Source organism: Salminus brasiliensis, chromosome 22, assembly GCF_030463535.1.
Source record: "Salminus brasiliensis chromosome 22, fSalBra1.hap2, whole genome shotgun sequence".
Lineage (NCBI taxonomy): Eukaryota > Metazoa > Chordata > Actinopteri > Characiformes > Bryconidae > Salminus > Salminus brasiliensis.
Genome location: NC_132899.1, coordinates 16459396 through 16474631, shown reverse-complemented (window position 1 = coordinate 16474631; position 15236 = coordinate 16459396). Strand labels below are relative to the sequence as shown.

Sequence of the window (15236 nt, the reverse complement as noted above, 5' to 3'; positions counted from 1 at the left end):
AAGGGGGGTGTTACTGACTCGGTCGAAACATTTGCAACCTCAGGCTACCCTTTTTTGATGTTGTTGTAAAAGACAGAGTAACTGTGCATTAGCATTTTCTGAAAATATTAGTTTCATATTTAATCAGCTACAAAAGCTGTGTTTACGACTTTTTTTTATATAGGCTGCAAATGCACACCTACAGCTTCCTTCCCTGCAGAGAAGTGCGAGAATGCACAATAGCCTATGCGTTTGAAAAGACTGGAGAAAGTTGAGAATGGAAAACAGTAAATTCCAGTTTTTATTGCATGTTTGCAGAACGTGCATTTTCTTCCAATAATTTCCAAACTAATTATAATAAAATAAAAAAATATCTAATTATAATAAAACGTGATTAAAAAGAGACGTTGCACCCGAGCGTGTGCAGCTAATTCTGCAAGGGCGCTTTAACTTTTTCACCTTGTAGTCTGGCGGGGAAGGGGGAAGGGAGGGAGGACTGCCAATACCAGGAATCGTCCCGTAGAAAAAGGTCACGCTGAATATTTATTGGCAGTCCGCCAAGAGAGTGAGGGAAAGTAAGTGTGTGTGTGTGTGTGTGTGTGTGTGTGTGTGTGTGTGTGTGTGTGTGTGTGCGCGCGCTCGTTCGCTTACTGGAAAACGAAGGGGTGGAGCCTTTTAGAAAATATCAGTCTGCTCTCACTCGATGAGAAGAACAGTACTTGCACTACCCCTCGTCTTGGGGGGAAGATGTGAGAGGGGTTTCCAACTCACTGAGTCCAAACTGAGAGATATAAACATTTGTCCAAGACGGCATCACTTTTGAAACGCCATTTTCGACCGTTAAACGGATCTCAGACGGAGCTCTACAGCCCTTGAAACCCAACTTGGAGATTGGGCTCGGATAAGACTTTCAAGGTAACCCAAACCGTTTGGCTGTTACGGTGTTTATGCAAGCGGTAAACTACTGTATATAGGCATGGATATGTACTAGCGGTGGCAGTATATGTTCTTTATAGCATTTTGGATAAACCGTCATTAATGCTCTAATGTTTATATTACTGTGTAAAGCAATGCGAGCTTGTGGTTTTGTGTTGGGCTTGTATTAGACGTCTGGTAAATAGTCTACCATCGTCTTCTTAAAGTCAATCGCCATAGCCAGACCACTGCACCCTGGCGCCTCCAGTCAGTATTTAGCATTATTTTCGATAGAAAGGAGGCCCAGGAGCCACTCTCTGCATTTGTGTCCAGCTTACAGGCTGTATTTACAATTCAGAACGAGAAAGAGTCCGTTTGGCATGAATGAGGAATTGGGTCATTCACAATGAACTGCAGGACCTCATTCACATGAACTGCCCCTCCAAAAGCCCGAGCGCGATCGAAGTGTTGCCTGTATCAGGTGTACATGATCGGCAGTGCAGCAGTTAACTAAAGATAAAGTTTCGATTGCACGCCAGTTAATCTGTCTGGACATATATGAGGCAGTGTAGGATATACTGCAGGATATTCACTACCCCTCTAAAGCCCCCCCCCCCCCCCCCCCTCACTACCTTATTAAGAAGACTTCATGAATGGGTTCTGTTTAATTCATTAAACTGCAGGTTTATTAGTTGGTTATTCATCATAATTACTCCTAATAGCTGCCATAAATCCAAGCCCTCATCATCTCAGATGTCTGAGTTTTCTAATCAGAGATAACCACAAGCTGGCGCCAGCTCCTCTGCTCAGTGCAAATACTGACATATGTACTGTTTTTGTCCTTCTCCCCTCATTCAGCTGCATTCCTTACCCATTGAGCCATCATTGCTTCTGGATGTTGAGAAGGCAGTGGAGCTCTGGGCTTTGTGTTGCTGCTCCCCGCTGCACGCACGCCCTGGCTGGGACGGCTCCTCGGCCCTGGACCCCGAGCCCCAGCAGCGGCTGGGCGGGACAGGGCGCAGGCAGAGCGCCATGGTAACGCACAGCAGGTTTGACGGCGCCATGAGCAGCAGCCCCTTTCAAGGCGGAGTGCGCCTGTCCCCCCACCGCTTCAAAACATTCAGCTCCGGGGCACAGTATGAGATGGTGCTGGCGGCCGTGCGCAAACTGCAGGAGAGCGGCTTCTACTGGAACGCCGTAAGCGGAAAGGATGCCAGCTCCCTGCTGAGCGCAGAGCCACCCGGCACGTTCCTGGTGCGGGACAGCTCAGACCACCACCACTTCTTCACCCTGAGCGTGAAGACTGCCACGGGCACCAAGAACTTGCGCATCCAGTGTGATGCCTGCTCCTTCTTCCTGCAGACGGACCCCCGGAGCTCGCAGGCTGTGCCACGGTTTGATTGCGTCTTGAAACTCATACATCATTACATGCCCTCTGCCCGAGGAACAGAAGCCACCACATCTGTGGTCCAGGCTGGAGGGGACAGAGTTGATGGCAGCAGCGGAGTGGACGGGAGTACGTACTTCATCTACTCTGGAGGAGAAAAGATTCCGTTGCAGCTGATCAGGCCCCTGGCCTCCAGCATGTCCAGCTTGCAGCACCTCTGCCGCAAGACGCTTAACGGACACATAGACATATCGGCTAAGCGCGATCAGCTGCCTCAGACGCTTCAAGAGTTCCTACAGGACTATGATGCGCCTATCTAAACAGCTAGCGCATGCTGCAGACCAGATGTGCAGAACTGTAAGGGCAGCGATGGAATTGACCAGCAAAAGCCCATGAAAAGATGGAGAGCATCTGAGCAGTGCTACAAGCCCTAAAGTTTAATAATAAGGGTGTGAGCAATTTGCTCCGAAAAGCTCTTGGCATCTATCAGTATTGCAGGCCGGCCATGGCCTACTGTGCCTTTGACCTCTCTAGTGTGAACTGTGGGCAGTGGGTTGCTGTGTGTGACGGACAGCACAAGTATGTACGAACTGGTGAACTGACAGCAGAGCAGTCATGGACATGAGTGAAAGCAGATTGTATGGTCGTCATCTTTTAGCCCCTAGCTTTTTGTTGTCGGATTGGTTCTGGAAAACATACCTTGTCAAAGATGAACACGATTGAGTGATAGAAAGGTAGTACAAGGGTTAAGTGTACTGCTATGGCTGAGTCCCAGCTTTCTGCCATAGGAAAAGCTCTCACACCTCTTCATCCCCTGTTAACATTTTGACTCTGCTAGGAGGAGAGTTCTGGCCGTCTGTGTTTGAGGGAGTGCCCAGAGCCGGGTGTTTGCAATGACATATACATTTCCACTGGGGCTTGCCAAGCATAATTGCCTCATGAGTAGGCGCAGTGAAGTGAACGCAATGGCTACTCACTACAGACACCGCTGTGTCAACAGTGGCCACTATGCAGGGTCACAACACAAGACTGATGTATCAAAAGATACGGAAGGATCAAAGCAGACAGGAGAGGCCTGTTACTACAGGCGGTTTCAGCCTCAGACCTTACACTTCTCCCCGAAGGAAAACTCTGTGGACTGTTGTCACTTGGTTCTCGATGGGAACCAAGGTAAACAGTTTACAGTTTAGCTGGGAAATGGCAGACGGTTCTAGAACAACACGCTGCTGAACGAAATTACAATACAACACAAACTTCCAAGAGCTGACAGTTCATGTGCTGTGAAGCCGAGCCAAGCACAGTATGCAAGACCCTTACTTACTGGTCCTGGAGTTTGACATGGAGGATTGCGTTCCTCTAAAAGCAGAGGCGTTCGTTCTGTACTGTATGTGCAAAGGAGTAATCAGTCTTGCCTCGTAACCCTCATTCAGTAACAATGACGTAGTGTTTCTTTCAGCAGGACATGCTCTCTACAATTAAATGAATGTATTGTGAGTCAATGGAAGGGCTTATGGTTCCACTTGTAGTTCTTGCTTTTTTTTTTTTTTTTTTTGTACTTTGTCCAATAGCGACAATGTTTACATGTGTCACCACAAGAGGACAACATGTTTTGTACTCTGTCTTTTATAAAGATATGGGATCTTAAGGTCTAGTCTAATGACCTACAGTGCAAGCTTGAATATCTGAAAACAAAGGCATTACAATAAAAAATGCAGCAAGGAACTTTGCACATATTTATATTTATAAAATATTTCAATAATTTATATTAAAGAGTACTATTTTTACAAAACCGATCTTGCTGTGTGCTTTCACTTCTTGAGAAGATGCGTTCTCTTGACATGATCTGATACCACATCCGTCCATGTACAGTTTAACACTTTTTTTCACCTTTTTTTTCTTCTTGCTGGAGCATTATGTGTAGAAATCAGATTTCCCACGTTACGGCACACACACACACACATATGCTGATGGAAATACCACAGCTACCCTCTCTCTCAAAAACAAAGAACTGAGGCTCTTTTTTTCCATTCCTTCATGTTTTGTGCGTGTGTTCTCACAGGATGTCACCTTGTGCATTCTCTTCAGCTCAATGCCAAACTTTGCACCGAAGCTCTCAGATCTCAGAGCTCTAATGACTTGTATAATAGCTTTATCCCACAACACCATATTGTTAACCACCCACAAATTCAAAAATCCTTATATCTCTGATCTGGCACTTTTTTAGACATAATTTAAATGTCGGTTGACATTTGCTGAATTTCAAACTAATCAATAGAAATGCTTCCAAAAAATCCCGGTTCATGCAGCTAGAGTCAGAGAGAGCACAATTGGTCTTGCTCTCTCAGAGGTGTGCTGATGGCACTTCCTCCCCACATCACTCCTAGCGTTGGGGGCATTGCTAGTGATAGTGGAAGTTCATATGAACGGGGATTGGGTAATTAGCCTTCCGAACTGAGTCTCCTTCTCCTGTAAAGTTGTCAATTTGCAGATGTGCACAGTGACGATAGGCTACATTACACAAGCTGGATTTCCTGTTGATTTTAAACTCTACTGACCTTTTTTCCCCTGCTCTAAGGACCCGACTCTGAGCTCTTAATGATGCCTCATTGATTACTGACTCGCTGATCGATTATTTTGCACTGTAAGTAAAAGCTGTTATCAGATCTCTTTCTTCTTATTATTGTAATTAACACACTGTAAAAGTAGTTGCCAATGAAGCAGCACTTAATGGCAAAGTGAGAATGGAATAAATAGTCTTGATTAGAGTCCCAAGTCCAGCTGAATGCATTATATGGGTAAGACCGCTCAATCTATGTGAGCAGTTTGAATAAAGCAATTTAACGAAAGCTTGTTCTCCTGACTATGGAATAGGTTCCTTCCCTAGAACTGAAAAACATATAGCAATTATAATTATTATGCCGTCATAGAGCATTGCTTTTGAGAGGATTAAATCAATAGGGTAATTAATTAGGTTGTTTGTTTGCAGAGTCTCCGTTTACCCACTCAATCATTAAGGCATTACTCTCTGTGTAAGACTTTAGTAATATTGTAACAGGAAGAGGAATTCTATGAGGACAGATTAGATTATCCCAGTGAAGGATTATGCATCAGCACAAATCTAGTATATCGGAGCATTTTAGAGATCTTCTGTGAACCTATTTCCATTCACATTTAGGACTAAAGCAGCAGGTGTTTTATTTGCATGGCACTACTACTGTGCCTATTTGCATCACACCAGGCTTGTTATTTTTTGTCATTTTGCTAGAAATGAAAGTATTAGTACCTCTTTAGTTGGACCAAAAGAATGTAATCTGTAAAGATAACTGCATACTTTATGCATTCCTCATTTCAAGCAATTTAGAGCAGTGGGAATGTGGTCAGTGCAAAAAAAGGGCTGTTTTGCTTCTTAGCTCTTTCTGCTCTTCCTGTACTGTGGATGATAATAGACATATCTACAGAAATACAATACCATGTTGATATGTTTGTGGACACCTGCTCACCCAACATTTCTTCTGAAATCAGGGTTATTGATAAGTGACAACCTCTACTCTTCTGCAAAGGCCTTACACCAGAATGAGCTTTGCTGTGAAGATTTGACTGCATTCAGACACACAAGCATTACGGATGTAGTAAAATTTTGATATATCAAAGTACCATGGTATTATATTTTGCAATACTGTATCGATTCTCAAAAGCACAATATCAGTTTTTCATTATTAGTTTACATGTAAAGATTTGTGGCAGACAGTGGTTCATTCTGTGTAGTTGAAACCCGGATCGCTACATAGCAATGGTATACTCTGTACATTTTTTTTTTTAAATGTTAAAAAATTTACTCCGATTTTATGCATATGGTGGTGTGTTTTTAATGATTTTTCTTAAAACTGTATTTAAAAAAAAAATGTATTCATGTTTTTTCATGCTTTTTAGTATCACAATATATCGTGATGTATCGAATCGTAACCCCTGTACTGTAATAGGTATTGTACTGCCAGATTCTTGCCAATACACAGCCCCAACGAGCATTAGTGAGGTCAGGTACTGATTTTAGATGATTAGTCCTGGATGCCACAGGTTTTGGATGGAGATTTATCACAGAACATAGCTCCACTGCTTGACAGCCCAATGCTGGGCTATACACCCCTCTAGCTAACACCTGACTTTGGACATAAGGACCATAAGCGCATGTGTGGATGCTCCAGGGTGTCCCACTGTATTAACATTTCTATGTTGTGCACATTTGGATGCATTTAGTGTATTGATATAGTGTATACCTAGTGTATACATAGAGTGTATTAAATGGCACCACAATATCCATGTTAATAGCACAATATGCAGTAAATCTTACTGAAATAGTGCCTGAATGAATGTGAAGAGTTGCATAATAAAATATATTTACATGGAATTATTTATATGAAAACTTTACAGCAGCAAGTGAGTTAATGAAATTTCCTCCTTCTTGGATTTTCTACCATCAACTGTGAGTGGTATTATAGAAAAGTGGAAGAGTGTAGCAACAGCAGCCTTGAAGTGGCAGACCACATAAAGTTACAGAGCGAGTGTCAAGGCGCATAGTGCAAAACGATCACCAACGCTCTGCTGACTCAATAACTGCCTCTGGTGTTATCAGCACAAAAACTGTGCACCTGGAGTGGTGTAAAGCATACTGCCACTGGACTCTGGAGCAGTGGAAATGTGTTCTGTGGAGTGACATATCATGCTTCTCTATCTGTCAGTCTGATTGATGAGTCTGGATTTAGTGAATGCCAAAAGAACGTTACCTGCCTCACTGCATTGTGCCAACTGTAACATTTAGTTGAGGAGGGAATTTTTTTTATGCTTCAGCAAACCAAGACATTTTGGAGAGCTGTATGCTTTCAACTTTGTGGAAACAGTTTGGAAAGGCCATTTTCTGTTCCAGCATGACAGCATGAAAGCAAGGCATGTCAATAAAGTCTATGAAGGCATCGTTGGGTGGGTTTGGTGTAGAAGAACCTGGCTGACCTAAACATGGAATTGAATATTTTCTGAATTGAATATACACTGATAATAAAAAAGTTGACGATGAACTTTCATTACGTTTTGAACTATGCCTACAAAACATGAAAAGACCATGTTCAACTTTGAGAATAAAGTAAAGTAAATAAAACCATTCTAGGAACTTCCAGAAACCTTGACAGATTGAACTTTCAACGAACCAAAATCATAATATTCACAATGTTCATGTAACATCTTACAAACCAAATATTTCTAGCTGGGAAATCAACTAAGATTCAAGTACAATGATGACATCATCAAATTTGTTTTAATGCGAATATTGGAAGCTGAGCAAAACATCTCATGGTTCTAGTAAACAAGGCAATAAATGTAGCCAAGCTACATCTAGATCTACGGCACTGTGATTATACCAGCAAAAAAGAAATACCTGTTTAAATGCCAGGAGGAGGAGAATCTTCAGAAAAAGCGAATAGAGAGTCTGAGCATTGTTAGCAGCTCAGCTGATCATTAAGAGCCTAAAGCTGCCCTTCACTGGAGAGGAGCTTATGCTCCCATTAACTGTATATAATGGTATATTGTAATATTGAAATAGAGGGGCTGTATTCATAAAAAAAATATTTGGGATTCTGTGGGTTGTTCTCAATCACAGCCAGAATTCTTCGAACTTTGTGTACCCAGGGAACCCTTCATATGTATGAAGGGTTCCCTGGGTACACAAAGTTCGAAGAATTCTGGCTGTGATTGAGATCACAGTCACTGTTTTTGGGTGGGAAGGTATCTGTTCTTGTTCTTATGTTCACCCTCGCGCCCACCCCAGGAATTATACTAGGTTTGCCTGGGTAAACTGCCATGTCAACGTTACTGGGATTTCCAATCTGGCTTGTGTTTACATAATCTCCTTCCACAGGCCTTGACTAGTTCAGTGTTTTTGCAGGTTTTAATCTTCTGTAAAACAGAGCTGTGTCATATCATGCTTTTGTTGTTGACAAGACGTTCATTCTTGTTGGATGCACTGTATTTTTCCCCCAGAGAAGGCACATTTAGCTCATTCAGAGTACAGTTTAAGATTATTATTTTTATTAGAAGTGATTAATTGTCACATGCAATCTTATTCACTGTGTAAACACAACAACCTTATTACGATGACATATTATTAATGGAGAAAGGTAGATTTGAACAGTAGAAATGGCAGAAATGGCAGCCATTCAATTATTAGTAGGATTGCATGTGTGAAAGGGGCTTATGTGCTGTGGTCATGTGACTGAAACAAACAAATAAATTTATTCAATACCCAGAAAAGAACTTAGTAGTAAAGTAAAGATTGATATGCTTTCACTCATGCCTGAGCATTGTGGGTAAATTCCATGCTCATTAGTACCAGACATCCAAACAGAAGCCATGATGTGTTTTTGTGTGAGAGTGTGTGGAGGGGCCAGGCTGAGGTACACATGGTAGAGAGGTAGACTCTGTGGCTGGTTTATATTACAGGAAATGTTTGGCAAAGGAGACACACACACACACACACACACACACACACACACACACACACAATGATTGCTTTGCACAACTCTACTATCTCCTGCTGTATTCCTTTCATGCCATTTGGGAAATCTCCACCTTTTCTTTGCGCTTGTTTAGGCCCCTCCTCTCCTCCATCCATCTCCTCCAAGGTCCAGAAACAAAAGCTGATGTCAGTGAGTCCACGGCTTAAACAGTCAGAGCCAACGCCCGCCAAACACAAAGCCCTAGGGCCGTGGAGTTCCCGACACCCCCCCGCCCCCACCCGGCTCGCAAATACAGTATGGCTTTTGTGTACACTAAATATGACACACTCACGCACACAAAACCCACAGACGATGGTTTCTTTCACATGTGACACAAGACACCCACTGCAGGCTGCAGAGAAGGAGAGATAGCAGGAGTGCCGTGCAGGAAGTTTACATTTCCCAGCTATCCACAGCCATCAAGGTGACAATCAGGGGTTTCCTGTAAATCATCTCTCAATCTTTTTTCTCTTCACAGTTCTGATGGGCTTTCTGTTAACCATAATGGCAAATCATCAACTACAGTGCACTCTCCTGAGCTTGCATTGCAAGTGCTTGGATTTTGCTGAAGTTTCTAAATAGCCTAATAAAGTAAAACTAATGCTTTTGCAGAAAAATAAGCAAAATGCTAATTCTTATCAAGCAAACTCAGAACTCAGGAGCATGCAGCACACTTTAGGGCTGCAGTAAGCTCTTCAGAATGGTAAAGAGCTACAAGATTAAGAGCTGACGCAGAACAGTGCAGCAACTTCTGCTCCTCAGATTTGCCATGATTATCAGATTGTTATCAAGTTATCGTCTCTTTCTTTGTGGCATCCCGTTCACATAGCCACCGTGTGCTTTGTGAGAAAAAGCTATTCACGATAAAGACAAAGTCATCGTCACTGTGACCAGATCTAACATACACATCAATTTAGAACCTCAAGACGAACTCATCACTTGATTTTATAAACTGAAACCGCAACCTCTAAATGGAAGAACCAAATGAAACCTGAATAAGCATGGTTTACAGCTCTCCTTCCTGTGTTTCTATTAGCATTGCTTGCAAAAACCTCTCATGATTGGTGCAACGCTCATAAAATCGGCTGAGGAGTTTACTTTGAGTCCTCAAGGAATCTTTAATAACAAACCTTTCAATACACTAAAGCTCATGTAAACAGAGGTCTGCAAAATTCCCAGCATGGTACAGAAACACATACATTTTAAAATGAAAACCTATCCTTGATATCTTTGGAGAGCTTAGCACCACACAGCTGGCCTGAGAACAGTTTATGGTTCCACTGTTTGGATAAGTTAGGCCCATAAGTTTGATTTTACTAAAGAAGCAGTGTTTTCACTTTTGTATGAGTATATATGAATGTGTGTGTATATGTGTGAGTGTGTGTGCAAAGGCCTCGCACAGAGACTAGGAGTAACAGGACTCCAGAGGGTTAGTGTGTGCTGGGAAGCAGTCCAGTCCTCTCGTGTGTCAGTCCCATATTGTGGTTGACCTAACAGGAAAGGAATGTGAGGCAGTTTTTTATACATCCTGTACGACTGCAGAGGCCCAGGGAAGACTGTGTTTTGAGTGCGAGTGGCCGTATGTGTGTGCATAAGAGTGTGAAAGTGTATGCGGAATGTGGAATGTGTATGTAAATGAATGCTTGACTTGTGTTGCTTCCTCACATTTGTGCACAGCAGTGTCAACTGTTTCACCATAAAGACGTTATACCCATCTTACTTACACGTCCCTTCAGTTGCTGTTTGGTACGCATCTAATATACTTCTATTTACTGTAATATAGCAGTCACTGCAATTTTCATTAGACATCAAAGCAGGTGGTCAATGTCATTGTCTGGCTGGTCCACCCCACATGAGGTTCAGCTCTGGCTGTTTTTTTCTACAAAGCATTTCTGCTCCACCATCATTTCCACAGGCTCAGTGACATAAGCTTCAGGAAACTGCCATCAGAGCACCTGTGAACCCAATGGCACTGGCCGGACAGGGTGTGCATGCTTTGATATACTTTCACATATAAGCCGACACATAGATATCACAGACTGTTGTATGCAAATAACAAAACAAATTTGGTGAACACAACCTCTGCAGCAAGCTATAATAAAATGGTTAAATAATTACTAATTGGATTAGAAATTGTAAGATGTAAGCAGCTAACTAACTGACGATCAGAAAAGCAGAAGATGGCTATTAAAACATAGCAAAGCATTTTTCGCTCCCAGTTTCCACTTTACGAAATGATACACAAGAAACCACCAAGAAAACTCTATGTTGGAACCTAAATTCAGCCATATCACTCTACTGCTGCGTTCTCTTCACTGGCTTCTTGTAGCTGCATGCATCAGCTTCAAAACCTTGACATTGGCCTACAAAGCCAAGAACGGGCTTCCTGGGATTTTGGCTCTCATGAAAAGATATTACACTGGTCCCCACATCTCTAACAATTCTGCCAATTCTGCTTAAATACTCATTTAATCCGTTTTTAGGGCCTCTGTCAGTTACAGGCCCTTAGAATTGTCCTAACTCCCCCTATACGCATTGTCAACCCCCATATGGTACCTAGGACCCGCAGGAAGGTTTAGAGGAGAGGTGTGTTGCGTGCAGAAATGCTGATCTGCATGAAAACACTGTCAAAACGAAACCTTACCTGCAACCTCATTTCCAGTTTGTAAAATATTGTAAAATATGTAACAAATATGGGACGGGAGATCGTGCAAATGTTGATTATTTCTTGTGGTGTCTTTGTGGTGCACTCTCCGTAAAGTGCACTGACACTGATCCATAGTCCTAGAGAGATGGAACAATTCACAATTTCCAATACAAGGACGGGTTTTTTTTCCAAAACAGTGAAATCAAACTCTAATACAGTGCCCTCCATAATTATTGGCACCCCTGGTTAAGATGTGTTCTTTAGCTTCTAATAAATGGAGTTTTTTTGTAAATAATATAGGACCACGATGGAAAAAAGAGTAAAATCCAACCTTTAACTCAAGTGAATTTTAAGGGGAAAAAAAATCCCTGACTAAGAAATAATTATTCTTCATAAAATCACCTGTTCCACAATTATTGGCACCCCTAACATTTCTTAGGAAATGTAATTAAAGTATTTCTGTCAATTCTACAGTCGTTTACGAAGTTGATCAGAGTATGTAGGAACATTTAATTAGTAATTCACAACTTCCTGTTTCCCTGGGGTATAAATATAACGTGACACAGAGGCCATTTCTCTTCAACATGGGAAAGACAAAGGAACATATTATTCAAGTAAGGCAGATGTGTGTTGACCTCCACAAGTCAGGCAATGGCTACAAGAAAATAGCCACTCACCTACACCTGTCCATATCTACTGCCAGAGGAATTATTAAAAAGTTTAAAACAACTGGAACAGTGATAAACAAGCCTGGACGAGGACGCAAGTTTATTTTGCCACCACGCACAGTGAGGAGGATGATAAGAGAAATAAAAAGGTCTCCAAAGCTCACTGTTACAGAATTGCAACAAATGGTAGCTTCTTGGGGTCACAAAGTCTCCAAAACAACCATCAGGCGCTATCTGCATGCCAACAAGCTGTTTGGGAGGCATGCATGGAAAAAACCTTTTCTCACTCACAATCATAAACGCAAACGTTTGGAGTTTGCTAAGCAGTACTGGAACTTCAAATGGGACCGTGTGCTTTGGTCAGATGAAACTAAGATAGAGCTTTTTGGCAATAAATGCTCTAAGTGGGTCTGGCGTAACACAAGAGCTGAGTATGCAGAAAAGCACCTCATGCCCACTGTGAAATATGGGGGAGGATCAGTGATGCTGTGGGCCTGTTTCTCTTCCAAAGGCCCTGGGAACCTTGTTAGGGTGCATGGCATCATGAACGCTTTGAAATACCAGGACATTTTAAAACAAAATCTGGTGGCTTCTGCCCAAAAGCTGAAGATGGGTCATCACTGGGTCTTTCAGCAAGATAATGACCCAAAACTTATGGCCATATCTACACAGAAATGGTTCACCACACACAGAATCAAGCTCCTCCCATGGCCATCTCAGTCCCCAGACCTCAACCCCATTGAAAACCTGTGGGGTGAGCTGAAGAGGAGAGTGCAGAGGAGAGGACCCAGGTCGCTGGATGATTTAGAGAGATTGTGCAAAGAGGAATGGATCCCTCTATCTGTATTCTCCCATCTTGTGAAACATAAGAGAAGATTAGGTGCTGTTTTGTTGGAAAAAAGGGGGTTGTACAAAGTATTAACATCAGGGGTGCCAATAATTGTGGCACACATGATTTGATGTTAAACAATTATTTCTTAATGTAGGATTTTTTTCCTACTGAATAAATTCACTTGAGTTAAAGGTTGGATTTTACTCTTTTTTCCATTGTGGTCCTATATTATTTAGAAAAAAACTCAATTTATTAGAAGCTAAAGAACACATCTTAACCAGGGGTGCCAATAATTATGGAGGGCACTGTATTATGGATTCTAAATGTATTTCAAGAGCAAGGTAGACGTTATCACAGTGAGAAGGATGTTGATGTGGCCTATGTTCTCTAGAGTAGAGGTTATCTCAGTGTGAGAGCGATTGATTGGGCCTGTGTTCTCAGGAAGCAGGTAAAAAAACATGCCACCAGGAGAAATGCTGATTTGCCTTGTGTTTTCCAGTGGAAAGTTGATGTTATCCAGATGTGAGGGATTTTGATTGGACCTACGTACTCCAAAGGCAGGTAGATCCCAGTGAGAGAGATGTTGATTTGTCCTGTGTTCTCTAGAGGAAGGGAGCGGTTATCCCAGCACGAGGGCTGTTGATTGGGCCTTTTCTCTCTAGGGGCAAGGAGAGGTAATCCTAGTAAGAGAGAGCTATTGGTTAGGCCTGTGCTTTCTGCAGGGGTTATGGTGCTGTGGGAGGTCACAGTGTGCAGGCTGGGATGAAAGATGGCTTGTGGGAGAGATTTACAACAGGGACTCTGTGGTCAAACAGTTAATGGCTTGTGGCATTACGTGAGTGCGCCTGTGTGTGGGTGAGAAATGGGAGAAAGGAGGGTTATGGAGAAGAAGTGAGCATAGCTCTGTCTAGCATTCCACCGAATTTCAAGGTAATCATGCATAACGGAAAGCCGAGAGAGTGCTCTCGCTTTCCTCACCGAGAACACTCCACCCCACCTCCCCCACCCCCCATCTTTTTCTGTTCTTTCTCAGCATGTGCCTACTCAATCATCCTCCAGTCTTTTTTCTTCCTTATTTCTGCCCTCGGTCTCTGTCTTTTCCACAACACTACCCCCCCCCCCCCCCCCCCCCCCCCCAACACACACTTACACACGCACACATATACACACACTCTGACCCTTCCCCAACTAACACACATGGTTCCCATTCGCTACATACCTCCTGTGCCATCAGAGCCTGGTTTCCAGGAAAGAGGCTCTTTAATTGAGTTGACTCTTTACTGCTCGCACATTGTGCATGTGCGTGAGTGTGTGTGTGCGTGTGTGTGTGTGTGAGTGTCTGTGTGTGTGAGAGAAAGATAGACCGAATGAAAGAGAGGGAGTGAGAGAGAGAAAAAAGAGGGGGTAGTGCATGTGTTTGAGAGCTTAAGTGTGTGTGTGTGAGAGAGAGAGAGAGAGAGAGAGAGAGAGAGAGAGAGGGAGAGAGAGAGAGAGAGGGAGAGAGAGAGAGAGAGAACACAGGCAGGAAGGGGAGGTGCAGAGCGGGAGCTCATGCTCAAACTCACGTTCCTTTACTGTAAGAACTCATTTCCCCCCTCCTTACCGCTCACTTTTTTTCCTCTTCCATTCTCCCTGCTTTCTTCTCTCTTTGTTTTGAACAATGCCCTGAAAACAGGACGTCTGTGCTCTGCAGACACAATAAGACCACTTGGAAAACAATTCACATTCGATGTAAGGGTGAGCTATCAGGGGCCATTAATGTAATTCAATTGTAGTGCGATAATATGAGCATTATTCAAATTATTCAGATGTTTAAAGACTCAGGATTCCTGTTGCAAGGAGGCTAATGGAAGAGCTGTTAGCCAAAAGGCATAGAGCAAACATCTCCAGGTGGTGAACGCATTGCAGCATGTGAGCCCCCTGTGTCTTGTGATCCTCACATGGTGGGACACATGGTGGGTATCCAATCAAGAGAAACTTGTACCGTGAACCCCCAGGCCTTCAGATGCTCCAGCAAAGTCTTGGTTGTTTTATGAATTTACACAACGGCTGAGAATGTGCTGTAGCGCGCACGGAAGCAGCAGTGCTATGCAATGAGTCTCATGCATGTACTTACTTCAAACCTTGATTTTGTGCATGAGTCACGTTCGGGGTAGGTATGCTGGACCTGGCGTAGCACAGAAGGTCATTAAACAACTTAAAAAGAGATCAAGGTCAAAAAGTGAGAACACTGGAGCCATTGATGGCAAACACTAGTGACCAAGAC

The 15236-nt window shown here is 42.9% G+C and overlaps 1 protein-coding gene across 1 annotated transcript; it reads left to right on the top strand.

The window, feature by feature from the left end:
- The first annotated feature begins 1755 nt into the window (after positions 1–1755).
- On the top strand, positions 1756–4070 carry socs3b (suppressor of cytokine signaling 3b). The gene has a single exon (XM_072667593.1). It carries the CDS (start codon positions 1927–1929, stop codon positions 2599–2601), a length of 675 nt encoding a protein of 224 aa, XP_072523694.1. The 5' UTR covers positions 1756–1926; the 3' UTR covers positions 2602–4070.
- Positions 4071–15236: the final 11166 nt, after the last annotated feature.